The 20,802-nt window shown below is 42.6% G+C and overlaps 1 protein-coding gene across 1 annotated transcript in view; it reads right to left on the reverse strand.

Annotated features, from left to right (window-relative positions):
- Positions 1-4,049: 4,049 nt before the first annotated feature.
- Positions 4,050-20,802, reverse strand: part of TBX19 (T-box transcription factor 19) — a 34,589-nt gene continuing 17,836 nt past the window's right edge. Inside the window, exons 3-8 of the mRNA XM_056858170.1 lie at positions 16,556-16,690; positions 14,110-14,171; positions 13,676-13,737; positions 10,933-11,124; positions 6,705-6,840; positions 4,050-4,293 (exon numbers count right to left, since the gene is read on the reverse strand). Of these exons, the coding sequence (XP_056714148.1) occupies positions 4,050-4,293; positions 6,705-6,840; positions 10,933-11,124; positions 13,676-13,737; positions 14,110-14,171; positions 16,556-16,690 (831 nt within the window). The remainder of the gene's footprint in view (positions 4,294-6,704; positions 6,841-10,932; positions 11,125-13,675; positions 13,738-14,109; positions 14,172-16,555; positions 16,691-20,802) is intronic.

The following is a 20,802-nucleotide window of genomic DNA, read 5'->3' on the forward strand; positions in this document are numbered from 1 at the left end:
GAGTATGCTGAAATTGTCATTGAATATGCATAGCAAAGGATTCATTAAAGTGTGTCGAGCAATAGGAAGAATGCCTGTTAAAAGGAAAGGGATGTCAAATAGGGTTGCCAACCTCCTGGTAGAAGCTGGAGATCTCCTGCTATTACAACTGATCTCCAATTGAGATCAGTTCACCAGGAGAAAACGGTCACTTTGGCAATTGGACTCTATGGCTTTGACCTGGGTTGCCAGGTCCGTCTTCACCACCAGTGGGAAGTTTTGGGGGCGGAGCCTGAGAAGGGCGGGGTTTGGGGAGGGGAGGGACTTCAATGCCATGGAGTCCAATTGCCAAAGCGGCCATTTTCTCCAATATTATGATTCAGTGAGGCAGCTTCATGTGTTCATGTGTGAGTCCTAGTACATTCCTTCACATCAGATCATTCTATGTGGAGAATGCTGTGTGCAGTTGCTTAAGCACCCATCTACTTCCTCATGGACTGACAGGAACAAAATATAGCTCATGTAATATTAGAACTATTAGAACTAACACAATAACACATAAGTGTGCAAGCTTTCAAATCCACCAGAACTTTTCATCTGGACGGATGTTACAAAATAAAAAGTGAGGGGAAAGCAATTTTTTCAAATGATGATTTTAAGACCTTGTCAAGCAGAATAGCCAGGGCCACCATAACAGAACTTTAAAAAAGGGCTACCCTGCTGTTAGGGTTGCCATCCTCCCGGTAATAGCTGAAGATCTCCTGCTATTACAGCTGATCTCCAGCCGATAGAGATTAGTTCACCTGGAGAAAATGGCTGCTTTGGCAATTGGACTCTATGGCATTGAAGTTCCTCCTCTCCCCAAACCCTGCCCTCCTCAGGCTCAGCCCCCAAAACCTCCTGCCAGTGGCAATGAGGGGCCTGGCAACCCTATCTGCTGTTCACTACAGGCATGACTGCTGCCTATGCTTTTAGCAGAGGTTCAATAGGCAGACTTCACCATCTGGTGAAGTTTTTATGGCTTGAGTTAAACATTACCAAACAAAAGGGACAGTTTTTGTTGTTATTAAAGCAACAGCTACAGGAGCTATAGATAAATATTCTATTGATCTAATACTTGAGAAGGTCCTAAAGACAAGTTTTTTTCTTGACTGCGGAGAAGCCAGATGGCATCAGACCACTTTCTTATTCAAATGACTATTTTGCCTCTATAGCATTACTCCTCCACATGAAGCCTGCAGCAATGGCAAACCACCTCTCTTAGTCTCTTGCCTTGAAAACCCTACAGGATCTCCATAAGTCAGCTGTGACTTGACGGCACTTTCAGCCACAGCATTGCAACATGCCAGGGACACAACCTAGAATACTGTAAATCTACATCCCAACATTTTAAGGGAAAGTTTGCCACCTAGTGACTAAAATAGTGTAGTAAAATCTGAATGTGTCTGCGTCTGTCTGTGAGTGTAAAATGCAGTAATGTCACAGCTGGTTTAGGGCGACCCTGCAGGGTTTTAAAGGCAAGAGACTAACAGAGGTGGTTTGCCATTGCCTGCCTCTGCTTAGCACCCCTGGACTTCTTTGGTGGTCTCCCATCCAAATACTAACCAGGGCTGACCCTGCTTAGCTTCTGAGATCTGACAACATCAGGCTAGCCTAGGCCATCCAGGTAAGGGCAAAAATGGAATGGTGGTGGAAACTGCCATCAATTCACAGCCAACTTATGGCAACCCGGTTGGGTTTTCAAGGCAAGAGGCAATTAGAGGTGGTTTGCCTGCCTCTGCATAGCAACACTGGACTTCTTTGGTGGCCTTCCATCCAACTATTAACCAGGACCAACCCTGCTTAGCTATCAAGGTGTAGGTAAGATGAAGCTAGCCTGAGTCAGATCCCACCTAGACGAGATAGGGGGAGATCCAAGAAATGCTTCTGTAGTTTAACAGTAGCTGCCTGAGGAGAGATTTAGTCTGAAGATGTAACCCTGGAGGAGCTGGTTAAACCATTTTCCTTACAGCAATTTCCTAATGCAAATCACTCTCCTGAGGAGGCAATTTGTCATATGTTATCTGCAGTGAGTGCACCCTAAGACAGAAACAGCCATGGCACAGGGCTACCCATCATAGCTCTCCTACTGTCTTGGGAGGATAGATAAGGAAAGCACTGCTGGGGGGAGGGAATTTAACTCTTACTCCTTGCAATTTCCCTAATTTTATAATGTGGCCATACCCCAAAGCACTATATGGCCTTCAGAGCGAGGGGGGAGAGATTTGCAGAAGCAAATGAGTGGGAGATGGAAGGTTTAATCATCTCCCTCCTGTTTGCTGACTCTTCCTTAGCAGTGACCCTATGGTCACACTAGTGGAAACATAAGTTGGTTAACCTGCATTTCCTTTATAATGTCTGGTTCTACCCTTTCATTAAAGATTAAAATGAGGCTCAAAGTGACACTTCTGTTTATGCAGAAGAAAATTCCAAATATAACTTAAATGTGAAAACTAGGCATCTGAAAACACCAGCACACCATAAAGTTCTGTTTATTTATGTTGGAACCAAGTAAAAACTGGAAATTAATATTCCCCAGAGGATTACATCTCATCAGCATATTTTCAATTTAAGAGTATCACAGCACATCAACAAACGTTCTAGGAGAATGATGTTTTTCGCCACTAAAGTGTACCCGGGATTCAATATTCTTGGAACATGGTGAGTGGTTTACTTAATGCACAAAAACTACACAGCAGCTGCACAGCATCGGGGGAAAACTGTCATACATGATAGGCAAAATTGGAGAGGAATTGTGCTAGGGCTGATTTAAACAATACTGGAGTCCAATAAGTAGCTCTGATTTCCTCCGGAGCATATATTTGCCTGAGTGATCCAGATGATCACAAATACAGCTGCAAGTAATTTCCATAATAATTTCCATTCTTTTTTCACCTTCCACCTGGCTCAATCACAGAAATTACTGTTGTCAATATCTATAATCAGGCATTGTATTACTCTACATGAGCAACTACCCAGGAAAGATCAGGACTGAGTTCTAAGAACTGGTCTTTCTGATTCAACTTCTCCGTTGGAAAGTAGCATAAAGAGCATACAGAACATTTATAAAGTTACATAAATGCTAAAGAATCCTACCCAGTAAAATAGCTCAAATCATATTCCATTGGACCAACTTGTTGGTGTAAATGCATCAAAGATTTTCCAGAATTATTACTCATAAACCCTTGCCTAGCATCAATGTGTACATAACACAGAAGCAGCGCTGAGTAGAAGATTTACAGTCCAAATGAGATTTCCATGGATGGGATGGGCAGAGAGGTCAAGAATTGACATTAAATAGTGAAGCTGAGCAGACCATTTTCGCTAGAAGTTGTTCCAGTCAAAAAAGATGTCTTGACTTTGTCTCTTCTTCATTGGTATCAGTTTTCCAAGTCAAGATAGTTTCCTGATACCTAATACCGGTATGTCCCTGAGCAGCTATTCAACAATCTACAGTTACAGCCCAACAAAAATTTTGAAATCAGATTAAAAAAACAAACAGGGTTTTTTTATTATTATTATTTCTATCCCACCTTTTTCCAGCACAAGTAGTATTCTTCTCTCTAGGAAAGGGCTGCCAACAGGCCTGAAGAAAAATGTCCTCCTGTCCCTCTAATAGAGGCTTAATGTGTGGAAATGGGCAGCTGAAGCTTTTCATGTCATGGAAGGAAATAGTATCATCTGGTAAATAATATCCCATTAAGCCTCTAATGTCTTGTCCATTGAATCATCTTTTTCTCCAGGCAATTGGCAACCTTCCCCTGGGAGTCATTTTCCCTTTCTCCTTGGATATGACCAGTAGCAAGGCTTCTTCTCCAACTTCCTCTTTCCCAGTATCTGTAGAGTTGAGTAGCTAAACAGCAGAGATGCTCTCTTCCCTCCATTTTGTTCCATGTGGTACTGGACTCCACGCCGAATTTTAGAGATGGATAAAAAGTGGAGCATCGTTGGGGCTTGGCTGTGAGCATGGCAGCCTTCAGTTCGGCTCCATTCAGGACGCTGCCGGCCTTCCTTGTACAACTGGCCATCCCTTAAAATGAATGGGAAGCTACAGAGGCCCAGGTGGGATCTGTTAGTCTGGGAACAGCAGGCTCCAATTGTATCTCGATGCTGCTGGCAACTGTTCCCGGCAGAGGAACTGGAGCAGATGAGGACGCGGCCTGCAATGGGTTGTTGCTGCGCAAGAATGTGCCTGGGGGGGCGCTGTTTACATCACTGGCAAGGTTGGCAACATTAACCGCATTGTTGCTGACAGTCCAGAGGCATGGATAATGGCTGCAATGAAGCAGTGATAAAAGGCAATCAATGAAATTTGCAGGAGAGGGGGCTAGTGGAGCACTTTTTGCATAAACCCTAAAGAGTGGAGAGTGTCCAGTCCGAATGATTTGGCTCTTTTGAAAACCATGATTAAGAGACATGGGAATGTTTCAAAGTTGGATGCAGTAGTTACTTCTCTATATAGTAAAGTGCTTGCTGTCAGTCAAGAAGCACACACAAGAGAGCGATCCCCACATAGTCATTTGAAAAACATGTTCACATAATGGTGGTGGAATATGTCACACCAATAATGTTTTAGGGTCTTCTCTTTAGAATTGTGAGACAGAAAAACTGACTGACAATGCTCAATGCACTTGAAAGTCAGGGATAACTTTTCCTAGCCAACCTCCAGGTACTAGCTGGAGATCTCCTGCTATTACAACTGATCTCCAGCCGATAGAGATCAGTTCACCTGGAGGAAATGGCCGATTTGGCAATTGGACTCTATGGCATTGAAGTCCCCTCCCCTCCCCAAACCCCGCCCCCCTCAGGCTCTGCCCCGAAAATCTCCCACCGGTGGTGAAGAGGGACCTGGCAACCCTACCCACATCTCCAGGAATTTCTCACCCCGGAGTTGGCAACCCTACGAGATATAGCAAGCAGCCAGAAAGAATAAGGCCTTTTCAGTGGTGGCACCCTAGTTACAAGATGCACTCTCCCTCTCCATTCACCTACAGCCATTGTTGGCCATCTTTCAGCACAAGACTAAGACTTTTCCTTAAGCAAGCTTTTCATTAACCATGTCTCCTCTCTGTGGTTGCTTGTTTCCCCACCACCACCCTTAAATCAATGCCTGTGTTTTATTGCTTTATTGTTTGCTGCTGTGGTTAATTAGATAGAAATTGATTTTAGACGGGACTTGGGATTTTAAACTGTTTGTGTATATATTGAATGCATCTATCATGTTGTGGACCACCTCAAGCATGAATGCTGAGAGGCTGTACATAAATATTTGAAATAAATAAAATGTTAGATATAGATAGCCTTGGTGTTTGTAGCTCCTTAATAAACTTGCCTTTTCTATTTTAACCAAAAACCATATACCAGGGCTGCATCCATAAAATGAGGATTGTCCATTTCCCTGATCAGGGTTCCAAAGCATCTTTTCACATGGCTTTCCCTCCACATAATCCTCACAACAACAACCTTGTGAGGGTAGGTTAGGCTGAGAGATTGTGACAAGCCCAAGGTGACTTGGTGGGCTTTTACGGTTGAAGAAGAAGAAGAGTTGGTTTTTATATGCTGATTTCTCTACCACTTAAGGAAGAATCAAACTGGCTTACAATCACCTTCCCTTCCCCTCCACCCTGTGAGGTAGGTGGGGCTGAGAGAGTTCAGAGAGAACTGTGATTAGCCCAAGGTCACCCAGCACATTTCATGTGTAGGAGTGGGGAAACCAACCAGTTTCACCAGATTAGCATCCACCACTCATGTGGAGGAGTGGGGAATCAAACCCAGTTCTCCAGATTAGATTCCACCACTCCAAACCAATGCTCTTAACCAATTACTACCATGCTGGTGAGAGATTTGAATCCAGTTGTCCCAGGTCCTATTCTGACACTAACCATTATGCCACACAAGCCCTATTGTGCTATGTGCAATAAATAACTATGTATTATCATGATTGACTAATTTCCCTGAATTCCTAGTGAACTCCTAGCTGATTGTTATAACCCATTTTTAAAAACCCCAAAGCCCTCTGGTGACACAGCAAGAAAAATGGCAGACACAAAAAGCTGGTGGAAGGACAAATCGCTCTGACATGGGCAGGACCTTCAAAGTTGCATGAGGTTTGCTAACACACTTGGTCTGCATTCTTTCCTGGGAAGAAACTACCAAACCAGGCTTGAGAAACTATGTACCAAGGATTGGGAAAGCCTAGAAAGTGGATGATTAGAGGACGACATCATTTGGGTGCTCCAAAAACCCCATAGCAGTTTGGAAGCTAAGACGGAGGAAAACTTCCCTGTGGATACAGCCTAACATAGCGCTGAACCTGAGTTTGAAATATGGGGTGACTCAAGCCAAGTTGACTGGGTTGAGAAAACGCTCTGCTGAAATGGGAGAATCCTTTGTTCTATAGCTTAAGTCAAGGCTCCCAAATTGAATCTAGAGATCTGTTGGAGAGATTACCCTCGGCCTCCTGCCAGAGCTCAGTAAGACATTCAGATGACTCTGTTCATCTCATGTTCAGTGGAAATGAGTGAGCAAGGAAGGAACAGACTTTCCCCAGCTCTCAGGCAATAAAGTTCAGTTACCCTTTTAGAGGCCACATCATATGCGAAGGATCCTTCAGATATTAAAAGGGGCCAATATACTGATTGCTGCTGAGGTCACTGGGGTGCTGGTATTTTATGCAAATTGCTTACCTAGGTCCTGAGGTAGCAGTGCCGTTATTGTGCGACACTGGGAGCAAGTTGGCATGGGGACTCGATGGTACCGAAGTCCAGCCGTCTTGGCCTGGGGATACTTGAACATCATTGTTGTTGCTTTCTATCAAATTCACTTTGTAGGTAAAATGCAAAGATTTCAGAAGCTGTAGCACGTTTCTAAGAAAATTATCTTATGGTAACAAACCATATATGATTATGCTAAATGTTAACAAGCTAATTGCTGAGATGTCTTTGGATTTGGAAAGATGGGGAACTTTAAAATTGTTTTCATCGGACAAAGTAAATACACTCAAAATGAATATTATACCTAGGATTATTTATAGTTTATGTGCAATTTTTTGCTATATACCTTGCAGATATATTCATAAAATTAATACTTTCGGAAATTTATGTGGGGTTCCACACTGCCTTGGATTTCTTTAAAGAGGATACAACTTCCATTCAATGAACACAAGAACATAAGCCCAGCAGTCTGTTCACACAGTGGCCAACCAAGTGCCTCTAGGAAGCCCATAAGTAAGAAAACTGCAGCAGCATTATCCTGCCTGTGTTCCAAAGCACCGATTATAATAGGCATGCTCCTCTGATCCTGGAGAGAATAGGTATGCATTATGACTAGTATCCATTTTCACCAAGTAGCCATGAATACCCCTCTCCTCCATGAGCATGTCCAGTCCCCATTTAAAGCCTTCCAAGTTGGCAGCCACCACCACATCCTGGGGCAGGGAGTTCCACAATTTAACAAATGAAGGAGGATTTGATTTCCCTGATCTTAGTTTATATCAGCAGGCATACTTGTTAACTTGTACTAATTACTGGGCTCACTCCTTGCAGTTGGACTATCCGTCTTGGGCTCTTTTGGGGTCATCTTGTCTGGTGCCCCACGCTAAGTGGAATGAATTAGGGTCTACTTATGCTAGAGTGGGTCTCATTCCTCCAACAATTTCTGCAGCTAAGGAACAAAGGTACAGAATGTCACGCCAATATCAATTTGATCCATTTTCATCTTCTGTAGAATGGCAATACTTGCAGTTGCAACATTTGTTGGTATTTAAATATGGATCTGCAGCATTAAGTGTTTCAGAGTCCCCTTTGCTCCTGGAAAGTTTAATTAAATCAAGGTAAAAAATGAAACCTACAATTTTTTTTTATAAATATTGGATGTGGATTAATAAATATGATATGCAGAGTCATAAATAAATGGAATAAGGAACTAGATAAGGAGCTAGAATAAGCAGCTAGATCTCATTGCTTTTGCCAAAGCAATGAGATGTGGCCCTAATACTTGTTTTCTCCGTGGATCTTAAGTTGTGACTTATTCAGCAAAATAATATGTTAGATACACTGAACACCACAGCAACTCTTTAGCAAATGACTGAGTAAAGTGTCTAACTAGTGGTGCTCTAAAGCACAGGACATGTCCCTTAAATATATGCTTTGGGCGTGTCCAGTCATTCATTTTTTTCTGGGAAGAAGTTATTACTCATATCAGTTTTGTAATAGAATCTGCCCATCTCTTGGAGGCTAAGTGATGGTCAACGAAAATGGACCCTCTGTGCCCTTACTACAGCTAAAAGACTCATCTTAAAATGTTAGAAAGATAAAAGCCTACCTCTGGTAAATCAATGGATCGAGGATCTTAGAACTCTATCAGTATTTGAACACATGGCATATAGGCAGCAATTGTGTATGGACTTATTTTTAGACATTTGGAAACAGTTTATAGAAACTTATGTGTAGATCTGCCACCACTGCTGTTATATTTTTGTCTCTACTTTATGTATATCTTCCCCCCCCTTTTTTTTTTTTACTTTATTTAGTTGCTGGATTTAAAGTATTTTTCCCTTGTTCTTTTTTTTCTTTTTCTTTTTTTGGTTTTGTTTGAAAGAAAGGGGGGGAGATAACAAATCAGATTATTAACATTGAAGTAAACATAGAACGAAATAAATAGTAGAATGAATGGGCAGCTTTTGTTTACTCTTTTAATGTTGCTCACTGTTTTTGGATCATTCAAGGATCAAGAATTGCATTCTAAATCCACATGTAATGTGAATAATCTTTGATAATACCTGTATATATTCTGTTGATAGGTAGTTACAGGTGGGTAGCTGCGTTGGTCTGCAGTAGAAGAACAAAATTTGAGTTCTGTAGCCCCTTAAAGACCAACAAAATCCCCAGGGTATAAGCTTTCGAGAGTCAAGGCTCCCTTTGTCAAATCCTCATGGGTCCTCATGATCTGTCTTCAGATTGCTACAATGGCAGATGCTTTTGATCAATTCTTTGTCAAGATTTATGTGGCAATACATGACCCGCTTATTTTGTCTCTACTTGATGGGAAGGTTTAAAATAAACCGAAGAAGACCACTTTTCGAAACGAGTAGTACCTGGGAGCTCATCTTGTGCAACTTACGCAACCTTCAAATTTATGTAACCTTAAAATGTGTATTTAAGTGGTATTTTATACTGCCACATACTTCATATGGCACTGTTATTATTCAGCCATCGATTACATTTTTGAAGTGTTGATGGGACATATATGATAATTGATGCACACTTTTGGATTTTTGTGTTTGTCACATGAATATATGTACCTATTGTATTTATGTATGGTTACTTTGTTTACACTTTGCAGAGATCTTTTGTTCAGAGTTTATTTTTTGCTTGCTTTTGTACCAGGACCTCTCTCCACTTTTCTGTTTTTGGTAACATGGAATTCTGCCAGAAGACAATTTCTATATAGGTAATAAAGTTTTCGTTTTCATTGCCTATGCAATTGTTAGGCAGCTTTCTTTTCCTCCCCCTTTCTACTGCATTGAACACTGGATGTACACCACTGTCTGTAGTTCAGCTTTCTGTAATTGTGAAATCCAGTTTATTGGATTTGCTTATGAAATCCAGTTTATGTGATGTAGTACATTGTTTCAATTTCATTGTTTTTTAAATTGTATAAGCCAGTTTTATTGTCATTGTTCATGGTATGTACTATACCATCTTTATTGCATTGTCTTTTATAAGTCTTGTTATCTGCCTTGAAGATCTCAGAAAGGCTGATGACATATGAAGCAATTTAAATAATAAATAATAACGTTTTTGGAGATGCTCCTCAAATGCCTTGGGTCTGAGCATGATGGTGAAAAGAAATGATCATATTGATAAATCACTACTTCAGTCTTGTTCAAAGGCCAAAATACTCATCTGTTACAGCAAAAGGTTTGTCCATGTTTTAGTTTGGGAAGGAAGAGGTTAAAATTCATGGAGATAACGATCCATGGAGGTTTATCAGTGGCTATTAGCCTGATCTCGTCAGATCTCAGAAGCTAAGCAGGGTAAGCCCTGGTTAGTGTTTGGATGGGGGACCACCAAGGAATACCAGGGTTGCTGGCCAGAGGAAGGCACTGGCAAACCACCTCTGTTTGTCTCTTGCCATGAAAACCCCAAAAGGGGTCGCCATAAGTTAGCTGCAACTTGACGGCACTTTACACACACATACTAGCCATGGTGACTAAAGAGAACCTCCACATTCACAGGCAGTAAACCTTTGAATACCAGTGTTAGGAGACAACATCAGGGAAAGCCCTTGGCCTCTGTGTCCTATTGTTGGCCCTCCAGAGGAGCAGGTTGCCTACTGTGTGAAATAGGATACAAGAATAGATGGACTGTTGGTCTTATCCAGTAGGGCTCTTCTTGTGTTCTTAAAATTGATCTGACTTATTCTGTTCAAGAGAGAGGAAACTGTTAAGACAAATTCTGTCTATTAAAAAAAGATCAGTTCCCAAACTTGTCACTTTTCATCACTGAGGAATAAACATCTGTCAAACCTGTTTTCTGGGGAATGCATTTTTACCTTTCCAGACAGAAATCATTTTGTACAGACCTCAGAGTCATTTCAAAGGTCAGAACCGTGTGAGAGAAAACAGAGGTGGAAACTCAGTATTCGAGAATTTCTCTACTGTTCATTGCTCCTTGCTGTAATCTTAAGAACCTTTACTCTAATTTTTGAAAGAAAATGGGAGCCATTTATCCATTTCTAGAATCAATGCAAGGGGCAGCAGGAAATATCTCTCAGTTCTGCCTGCTTTGATTTATTTATTATCTCTTTTGTGGAATGTATTTGGTTATTTAGATATGGGATACTGGGAATTAATTTATAACATTTAAAGCATTTGCTCTTTTCCCTTCAAGAAAAAAAATAACAGGGACTTGCCTGATGGGGAGTGATTTCTCTGCATGTAAGAGGCAGGATACGGCACAGCTCTGTGCCCTCGGAAGGCGGCTGAATAGTGTTCACAGCTGTGATGAGAATGTGGTGTGGGCAGAGAAAAAGGGCCATTGTACTGATAGCTTGAATTTCCTGCTGCACATACGGCATCTGGATTGGAAATCAACCAGCCACCCACTATGGAGAAAGAAAGAAAACAGAGCTGATTTTTTTTAACGGGGAGGGGGGGTTATGACAATCTTAAGAATTAAGATGAAATTCACATAAGACATTTAAAGCAATTTCTCTGCTTTTCTCCCACAGTTGGTCTGCATGTGTGAAAGGCAGAAAAGCAGCTCTAAAAGTGCAAGAACCAGAATGATATTTGTAAATGGGTGGGGGGTTTAAATGCACATATGCCAGGTTTCTGAAGTGACTGATAGCCATTGAGGAAGGTTGATAGATACACAAACTGCATTGCAACCTTCCTGCACTCCATAATGGATGAGTCGTTTTGGTATTAACAAATGTATTGTAGCATCAGGCTAGAATCCGCTTCATCAGATACATGAAGGGTCAAGAGAGCCCATAAAATCTTACTCCACAATAAGGCTTCTTTTTGTTTCTGCTGCAACAGACTCACAGACCCACCCCTCCAAAACAGCATACAGCACCTCATTTCATTATTAAACAAAAACAACAAGGGGCTAAACTACTCAACCCCCCCTTTTTTGCCTACATGTTGTTTTGTACTAAGAACACTGTAGTCTTGGGTAGGTAGTAGGAAGGGATTGGATCCAGTCCATGGTGATTATGTCTAATTCCTTCCTACCCTCTGACTTAGTATGAGTTGTCTTTCGCACTGGTAGAGGGGGAGTAATTTTGTTTTGCCAGTTCTCCTCTCCCATTACAGACCCCCCATGTCATACTCCACACTGCTCCTGACAGTCACCAACCCCCAGGAATTTTAGGGGGAAACGAGTAAGCTGTAGTGGTCCTTTTGCCATCCTTTCGATCTTAATCAGAATTTATGAATAGCCTTTTGTCTCAAACTAAATGCAAGGGATCTGTTAATGAATGAAATGCTAACCGTTTATTGGGTAATCAGCACGCAACAGAAGCAAGCAAACTCAGACCTTTCCCGCATGTTCGAGTTACTCCTGATTTTCTTGGGAGTAAATCCACAAGTATTGCAATTGGTTTTGACAGGGCTCTTCCACACATCTGTCCCACTGTGCATTTTTTTACAGTTGTAGGGTTAGTTTATTTTCTTCTGCACATGGCTAAAATAATGAGGATTTTCAAGGGAGGGTACTGTTGTCATCAGAGGCATTATCGGCGACAGAGCAACCCCCCCTTATTTTAAAAAAATATAGCCCTAAAATACTGATATAATGCTGTAATGTTATAATGATAGTATAAGAAAGTTCTCTGAATTCGTAGCTGTCCTTTAAAAAAAAAAGTCTCTAGTCTTTTCCTTCATGAAGATATGAGGGGAAGCATATTTCTGCAAGGGAAGAGACTAGAGGCTTACTTTTAAAAAAATGAAAACTGGGATTTAAGAGAACCTGCTTAAACTATCATTACAACACTACTGCATTATACCAATATTTTAGAGTTTTTAAAAAAAACAAAACCCCTCATTTGGGGGGGGGAGTGGTTTAACGACAATGACAGTCCAATAACTGAAACATTGGGCAGGACAAAGAAAACTAATCGAAACATTATGCACTAGGAAAAAGCAGAGTCAAAATTGGCTTCCAGAAAAACATAGGGTAAAAATGTTCTCAAAAGAGCTGGAAGAAACCAGGGGCAGTGGGGGCAGGGGGTGGCGATACTGTAGTGAAAACTAAAGGCAAAAAAAGATATGCACAAATCAGGGGATAACTCAAAGCAGTATTGAGCCAGAACAAACAGGGGGTGGGGGACATGCGAAAAAGCCCTTAGATGAAGTGGGGGAAAGTTGTCTTTATGTTATATGTCATCCATAAGATGCCAAAATTGGGATAGAAGTATGGAAGGGATACTGAAACTCCTTTCCAGGACATAAGTTATATTGTAGATCCTGGGAATAAAAGAAACTGTAAACAAATGATAGAGAATAATTACTGAAATTCATTAGTTTCTTCCAGACAACTACAGTAATTTGCCAAGTTTCCAAATGGCTGTTGGTCTGTATTAAAGCAAGGGAGATTGGCTGCCTACACAGTGGTCTTTAACAACTGTCTCCAATTAGTTGCCTAAAATGCCGTGGCAGACTACGTTTCTTTTCCAACATTAATAATAAAAAAATAAATAAGATTCCAGTAATCATTCTGTGTTATTTGTTTTAGTCTATTCTAAGATTAGAATAGGAGCCAGCCTGGTATAGTGGTAAAGAGCGGCGGACTCTAATCTGCAGAACCGGGTTCGATTCCCCACTCCACCACATGAAGCCTGCTGGGTGACCTTGGGCTAGTCACAGTTCTCTCCGAACTCTCTCAGCCCACGCAGAAGCAGGCAATGGCAAACCACCTCTGAACATTTCTTGCCTAGAAAACCCTATGGGGTTGCCAGAAGTCAGCTGTGACTTGACAGCACTTTACACTCACACACACAAGATTAGTTATCTCAGCATTGCCTTTTAGACTTTTCCTGAAGCATGTGGTACTGACCACTGTCAGACTAGAAAGGTGACGCTGATGGAACACAGGACTTCTCTGATTAGACATGCCCATTCAGAGTAACAAAAAAAATCAAAAAAACTTACAGTGAGAATATGTCATGTGCTGACTTTCAGAGGCAGTATCTGAAGTATCCTTTGTATGGTTTCTGAAAGAAAATGTTTATCAGATTTACTTTGGTGATCTTAATGAAACTCCCCTCATGCTCAAAAACTTCCCCACAGCAATATGAAGCTAACTAGGTGAACCTGGGGCTCAGCTTGTTTTGTTGGACAAGATTGTTGTGAGGATAAAATGGAGAAAAACCATATATGCCATTCTGAGTTACTTGGAGAAAGGATAGGATATGATTGTGATGATAATGGTAATAATATCACAGGGTGCCTTGCATTATCTTTATAATTGCTCTTTCCACACTGCAGATAGCATGGCTGGGGGAAGAGAGAGAAGTCTTATCTAAGATCACACCTGTACACTAGGTGAAATAGGTGTCATTAACCTTATCGCAAAGTGAACTCACCTTTCTTTTGCATCCAGAAAGGCTTTGGCAAAAGGATTGTACTTGATTTTGAGGGCTGTTATCTTGAGTTGGGGAGAAAAAAAAGTTGCGTTAACAAGATTATCTGAAGCTGAAATAGGCTGCGTCCACATTTTCCAGAGTCATAGAAATGGGTTTTAGTTTTACCCTGCCATTAACACACATGTAAATGTGTATTCTGTTTAACTAGGCATCTACACATCAGTAGGGTTCTCTGCTCTGAAAGTCTGCCCTCTTCTGAAGCAGCATCATTTATTTCACCTGCAGAAGATACAATAGAATTAGCAAAGAATCCCTGTTCTGCCTTTGCTATGAATGCTTCTTCCATATGCAGTTGAATAGCTGATATACAAGAAAGGCATCCATGGGGTCGCTATATTTAAAGATGGTAACAGACACACAGTCTTCATGCTACAGGACAACAGCCAGATAAAAATCTGGGATTCTGTCTGTTGTATGATTACATCATAATGAACAGTGACCAATACTCGTCCCTCCATGAGCCACTCACTTGCAATAACTTTTTTTTAAAAGCATTACTGAGCTAGGCACAGAGTTGATCAAATTACAGCGCATTCCTGAAAGGAATGCCTGTGCCGGGCTTAGGAGGCAACCCAGCGGCATTGCCTCCTAAGGAGGTTTCGGCACCGCCGCCCATCAGCCCCGCCCCTCGCCTGGTGCCGGAACGCCCCGGGAATGCCTCCCAGGACGCCACCGTGGCCTGTGCCGGCGGCCGGATACCAGCAGAAAGCGGCAGTGGCAGCGGCAGCCGGGCCCAGCACTGCTGCGTCGTCATACAGTCTAGAGTAGCTACAGAAAGTGGAGGGGCTGTGGCTCAGTGGTAGAGCCTCTGCTTGGCATGAAGAAGGTCCCAGGTTCAATCCCTGGCATCTCCAGTTAAAGGGACTAGGCAAGTAGGTGATGTGAAAAACCTCTGCCTAAGACCCTGGAGAGCTACTGCCGGTCTGAGTAGATAATACTGACTTTCATGGGCCAAAGGTCTGATTCAGTATAAGGCAGCTTCATGTGTTCATGTGTTTAACTTTAATTTATCTTATGATATACCACAGACTAAGAGAAAGGACTGGTAGTCACCTGTAAGAACACTAAAGGCTAGAGGCTGGATTGGGATTGAGACAGAAACATGACTGCTCTTGGGTGGTGTCCCCCTGTGGGTCTTCCGATTGGAACTTTTCTCCTTAACACTGAGAAAAATCTGGGCTGATTCCTAGGGTTGCCAGCTCTGAGTTGGGAAATTCCTGAAGATTTGAAGGAGGAGCCTAGGGAGGGAGTGCAGTTTGGGGAGGGGAAGGGAGCCCAGCAGGGATGTGATGTCATACAGTCCGTCCTCTGAAGCGACCATTTTCTCCAGGAGAACTGATCTCTGTAGTCTTCATATCAGTTGTAATTCTAGAGCTCCAGGCCCCACCTGGAGGTTAGCAACCCTGTTCCACAAGGAGTGTTTTTTTTTTCCATTTCCGCAACTTAGTTGTGCACCCTTTTCTTTTGCTTGCTTGTTTCTTTCCACACAATGTCATTCTCCATTCCTGTTCAAATAATGAATAGCCTTTGTGGGGGGGGGGTTCTTTTTTGGAGGGGAAATCTTTCCGGCATGGTGTCGTTAAGACGATATTTTTCATGTGTCCAAAAGGTGTGGTACGCCATCTGTTTGAATGCCCCCCTTCCTTTGCATATTCACAATGAACTGCCTTGATGCTGTTCTTGACACCAAGAAAATTGAGGGTGTATTTTTTTAATTGGATTTGGTGGCAAGTGCTTTTCTCTGCTTATTCAATTAGCATTTGAAGAGTTCCTGAAGAGCTCTCTCCCCTTCCCCCAAGCAGTAGGTGGCCAAATAATCTTTTCAATGTAGATGACCACAAGGGGACACTCAGTACCTTCCAGCAATTAGCATTACCAAAGGAGTCAAAAACTGGGTTTTCCTGGAGCAGCGCTATGCAAATATGCAGGCTTTTTATTTTAAGTGTAGTACTGCATTATTCTTGAGCAGCACTCCACATGCACCAAAACAAATTTTTAAAGGTGAGCAAAGATTCATGGCAGTGTTACAGCATCAGTGGGAGAGGGAGAGATGCGATCCACATCTAGTGTGAAAGGGAAATCATGGCTAACTAGAGTGAAAAATTAGATTACCCTGTGCCATGTGGAATCTCTGCTGCAAGTGCAAATGGAGCAACAATGGAAAATATGCCACGCTATCATTTATCAAGTTGTGTTTTTTTTTAAAAAAAACCCAGCAGTATTAAAACACTTAACAACAATGAACAAAAGGAAAGAGAGGAAGGCCTGATCGACATTGTTCAGTATTCTTACACATCAAATAAGGGGATATTTGTGTGACTTTTTAGGGAGGCCATCTTCCATTTCCAAAAATGTAAACTTGTTTTTTATAATTAAACCCACCTACCTCTTCATTTTGATAAGCAGTGACCGCTATGAACTGAGTTTCAGGAAAGGAACAATTCATTACCATCCTGTGTGGGCCTCCAACACGGACAATGTGAACTTGAGGCTCATATTTATGTAAAGAATTCAGCATAATCTATAGTGATGAAAAGGAAGAGCTGAATTAGTCAAAAATAATCCAACTAAAATTAGTTGTTACATGCAGCCTGAGCATATGTTTGCATACTCAAAAGTAGGTCCCATTTTTTTAATATGGGGTTTACCCCCGAGAAAGTGTCCACAGAACTGCAGCAAAATTTAAAGCAATGAGATTTGCTGGAAGAGGGGTGTTCCGCACACATGTGATGTGATGATGTCACTTCCAGGTTTACCCCCGAAGAGCTGGCATTGTGTGGGATACTCTAGCACATTCCTCCAAAAACTCTATGAAAAACGTAGAGGTTTTTTGGGGGGAGAGTGCTAGAGTGTCCCTGTCATGATGACATGTTTCCAGGGTAAACCCGGAAGTGACATCATCATGCAGATTGTCATCCCTCCCCCACTGGGCAGCTGAGGAGCACGCAGCAACCCGGTTAATTGGTGGGCAATTGCCCGCCATAACTGGGCATATGGTAAGCCTACTAGTATGCCTGAAAATGCTTGTTGGATTTCATTTCTTTAAAACATTGGAAAATGTATCATTCCAAAAGGAGGGAGAGGAATCTTCATTTGAAGTTAAGTTAAAAGGCAGTGGTATTAAGCAAAAGTCAACAAATCCTGGAAATATTCGCAGGCAATATACCAAAAGGTTGTCCCCTACTATCATCACACCTTTCTGAGCCCAGTGGATAGTTGCTCAGTCAATAGACCACAAATCTTCTTTTAGTCCTGGGAATGGGGTACATGTATTATATCTGTCTCTTTTCCCTACCAGGGCTAATAACAAACTGGAGAGCATTATTTGGAAAAATTGAATTGGGAAGTAGGGCAGTTAAACAGCCGAATTTCCCCTGATTCGGCGGTTTTTAGTTCGGATGGAACCGAACTCAAAAAAGGCAGGAAAACGGGGAGCCGAATTCAGCGTATTTGAGGTGTTTGGTGAATAAATTCGGCAAATTCGGGGTTCGGCGCAGCAGCATAACTGTCAGTTAGTAAGCAGCATTCTCCTGCAGCCAGTCAGTGGCCAAGCTGGGTCTTCTTCTGGCCAATCAGTTTGAGCAATTGAGTGCATGAGTCCAGCTGCTGCGCGGCCCGGGAAAAGAAAGAGAGAGTATCTGTTTGTGTGTGAGAGAGAAATCCCCGTGGGGGGGTGCTTGTGCACATTTGCTCCTTTCCGTGGCTGCAGGGGGCGCATTTTTGGGGGTAGAGACCTCAAACTTTCAGCGGAGCTTCAAAGGACCCTTCTTGCAAGCCCCCAAGTTTAGTAAACATTGGGTCAGGGGGTCCCGAGATATGGGGCCCGAAAGGGGTCCTCCCTTTAATGTGCATTTTTATTCCATTTAAAGCACACATTAGCTCCTTTCCGTGGCTGCAGGGGGCGCATTTTTGGGGGTAGAGACCCCAAACTTTCAGAGGAGCTTCAAAGGACCCTTCTTGCAAGACCCCCCAAGTTTTGTAAACATTGGTTCAGGGGGAACCGAGATATGGGGTCCCCCCCTTTTCCCTATTGGGATGAATGGGATCAGCCAATCCTGTGTGCATCTCGAGAGCGGCAAATCCAAGGCAAAACCTCCCGTGCTTAAATGGAATCGTATTGGATTATCCAGTCCTCCTAGTAACTCCTGATGGAACAGAAGACATCCACAGTAAGACCCCTTTTTGGGCTTTAATCTATAATTTTTCTCCTGTGTGTGTGTGGGGGGGGAAGCAGAGTCTGTGTGTGTGTGGGGAGGGAGCAGTTTCTGTGGGGAGGGAGCCAAAGGGGGCTTTTGCCCGTTCTGTCTGGGGGGGTGAGCCCCCTCGAGTCTCTCTCTCCCTGGTTTGAGGGGGGGCTTCAGTTGTGTGTCCTCAGGTTTTCCCTCATTCATAAGATCGGTTAGGTCTATTTTGAAGCTTGCTCAAAAATTGTTCTCAAATTGTGACTTAAAGAATGCATTTGCCTGGTCCCGAGTCCGATGCAAAAGGGGAAATTCCACCCCCTCCTGCTCCTGATGCTTAGCTAGCATGCCTCTGTCCTTTTCCATGGTTTGCAAACTCCCAGGCGTCAGGTGTTGCTTTGCATGGTTGCAAATGTGTTGCTTTGCATGGTTGTGTTGCTTTGCAATGTTTGCAAACTTCTTCTGTCCCTTTCCATGGTTTGCAAACTCCCAGGCGTCAGGTGTTGCTTTGCATGGTTGCAAACGTGATGGTTTGCATGGTTGTGTTGCTTTTCATGGTTTGCAAACTTCTTTGCACCTGCCCCACCCTTGCTCCCCGCAGCTCAGCTGTTTGTCGGGGCTGGGAGCTTTGAGTGGGCGGCAAGCTCTGCTAATTGCAAATGCACATTAAGGAGGGGGGGACCCCTTTCGGGGCCCATATCTCAGCCCCCGCTGATCCAATCTTTACAAAACTTGGGGGTTATTGCAAGAAGGGTCATTTAAAGCTACGCTGAAAGTTTGGGATCTCTACCCCAAAAAATGCCCCCCCCCCGGAGCCACAGAAAGGTGCGGTTGTGATTTTAATGGCTTTATTCGGACAAATTTTTCCCCGAACTCCGGGGCTGAATTGCACCAACCCGAAGCGGGGGAGTTCAGACTTCGGCATTTCCCAAATAAAAACGGGCCAAATTTTGCCGAATCCGAATTTTACTGAATTTTTTTTTCAACAGCCCTATTGGGAAGTAGTGTTAACCCCACTCCCATCTCTGCACCATAGGACTGAACTAAATTGAATGGATGCTTTTTTATGCAAAAGAAAGTTTTGAGAGATTTCATCACAGAGTACAGATCCCTTAGGACTGCCAAAACTGCACTGACATGCGCCAGGAGATTTTGAGAGCAGTGCCTGTGAAGGGTGGAATCTGGGAATGATGTGATATCACTTCCAGGTGATGCTCTAGGAATTTGCCCTAATCTCAAGACCATTGAGACACAGGGAAATATCTAGATCATCATCATGAGACATTTTCCAGTCATTTTTTTAATCCTCAATTTCTCAAGGGCAGACAATTGGGGGCGAGGATAGCGGTTTACCAGCCACAGGAAAGCAAATGAATGGCAAGCCTACCCAGGAAAGAAGTTAGCTGTTAACTTCAGGTTTTGAAAGTGCCTAGTATCATGGGAGTGAAGCATTGCTAAGTTCTATTCTCCCACAACCAAAATTTCATGCTCTTCAGCTTGTATGACTACATCTTCCCCTGGATCTAAGATACCTGTATCTTGGAGTATAAATGTATTTGTAATTGCAGTCCAAAATTAACCGTTTAGTGAATAGGGGGTACAGACTCTCAGTGTCATTGTATATCCCATTCTCTAGGCTTCTTCTAGTGAGTGAGCAGACTTGTATTTAGAATGCAGGTCCAAAAGGCTCAAGAAGTCAGGGTTCCATTTTCATCACTGCGTTACTCACTGTGAGACCTTGAACTAGCAACTAGGGTTGGACAAAAAAAAAAAATCAGTACATTTCAGGTTCAGGTTTATTGGGCCTAATTTTTTCCAGTAAACCCAGAATAAGCCAAATACACATCCTGGTAAATTTTGGTATTTGGCTTATTTCTGGGTTTACTGAAAAATTTGAGCCCATTATAGTCTATGGGGATTTTTTCCAAAGCTCCTGTTGGGGCATTTTTGGAGGAAAAGTCCCCAAATTTGCAGTGTGGCTATAAGGGACCCATCCTCCAGGCATTTGCAAGTTGAGCTGCCCATTGGTTTTCAGGTTCACAAGTTCAGCGTTGTCAAAGACTGGTGGAGAAAGCTGATTGACAGGCTGGTACCTCAAGGTCTGGGGGCTCCGTATGTATCTGGGGCACATAGCATGATGTCCATGCAAATTAGCTTCCAAACTGAGGGAAACGGCTTAAATGCAAGAAAAATAAGGCATGGAAAACATTTCTTTTGGCAAATGACATCCTGTGAACAGTTCTTTATTATAGTCACCAAAAATCTGATTTCAAGAAATGGTCACAGTGTGGGGAAACGAAGCCTCTACTCTGAGTGACCTTCAGTTTCAGAGCAGGTTTTTTTTGGGGGGGTGATATTGGAGCCAGCCACAGTCTCAACCATGGGGGCTGTCTGAAGGAGAGTGCTCATCCGTGTGGCTGACAAGTCTCCTTCAGAAGCCTGGTGGTCAGCA

Source organism: Euleptes europaea, chromosome 12 (assembly GCF_029931775.1).
Source record: "Euleptes europaea isolate rEulEur1 chromosome 12, rEulEur1.hap1, whole genome shotgun sequence".
In the NCBI taxonomy this organism is placed as follows: Eukaryota; Metazoa; Chordata; class Lepidosauria; order Squamata; family Sphaerodactylidae; genus Euleptes; species Euleptes europaea.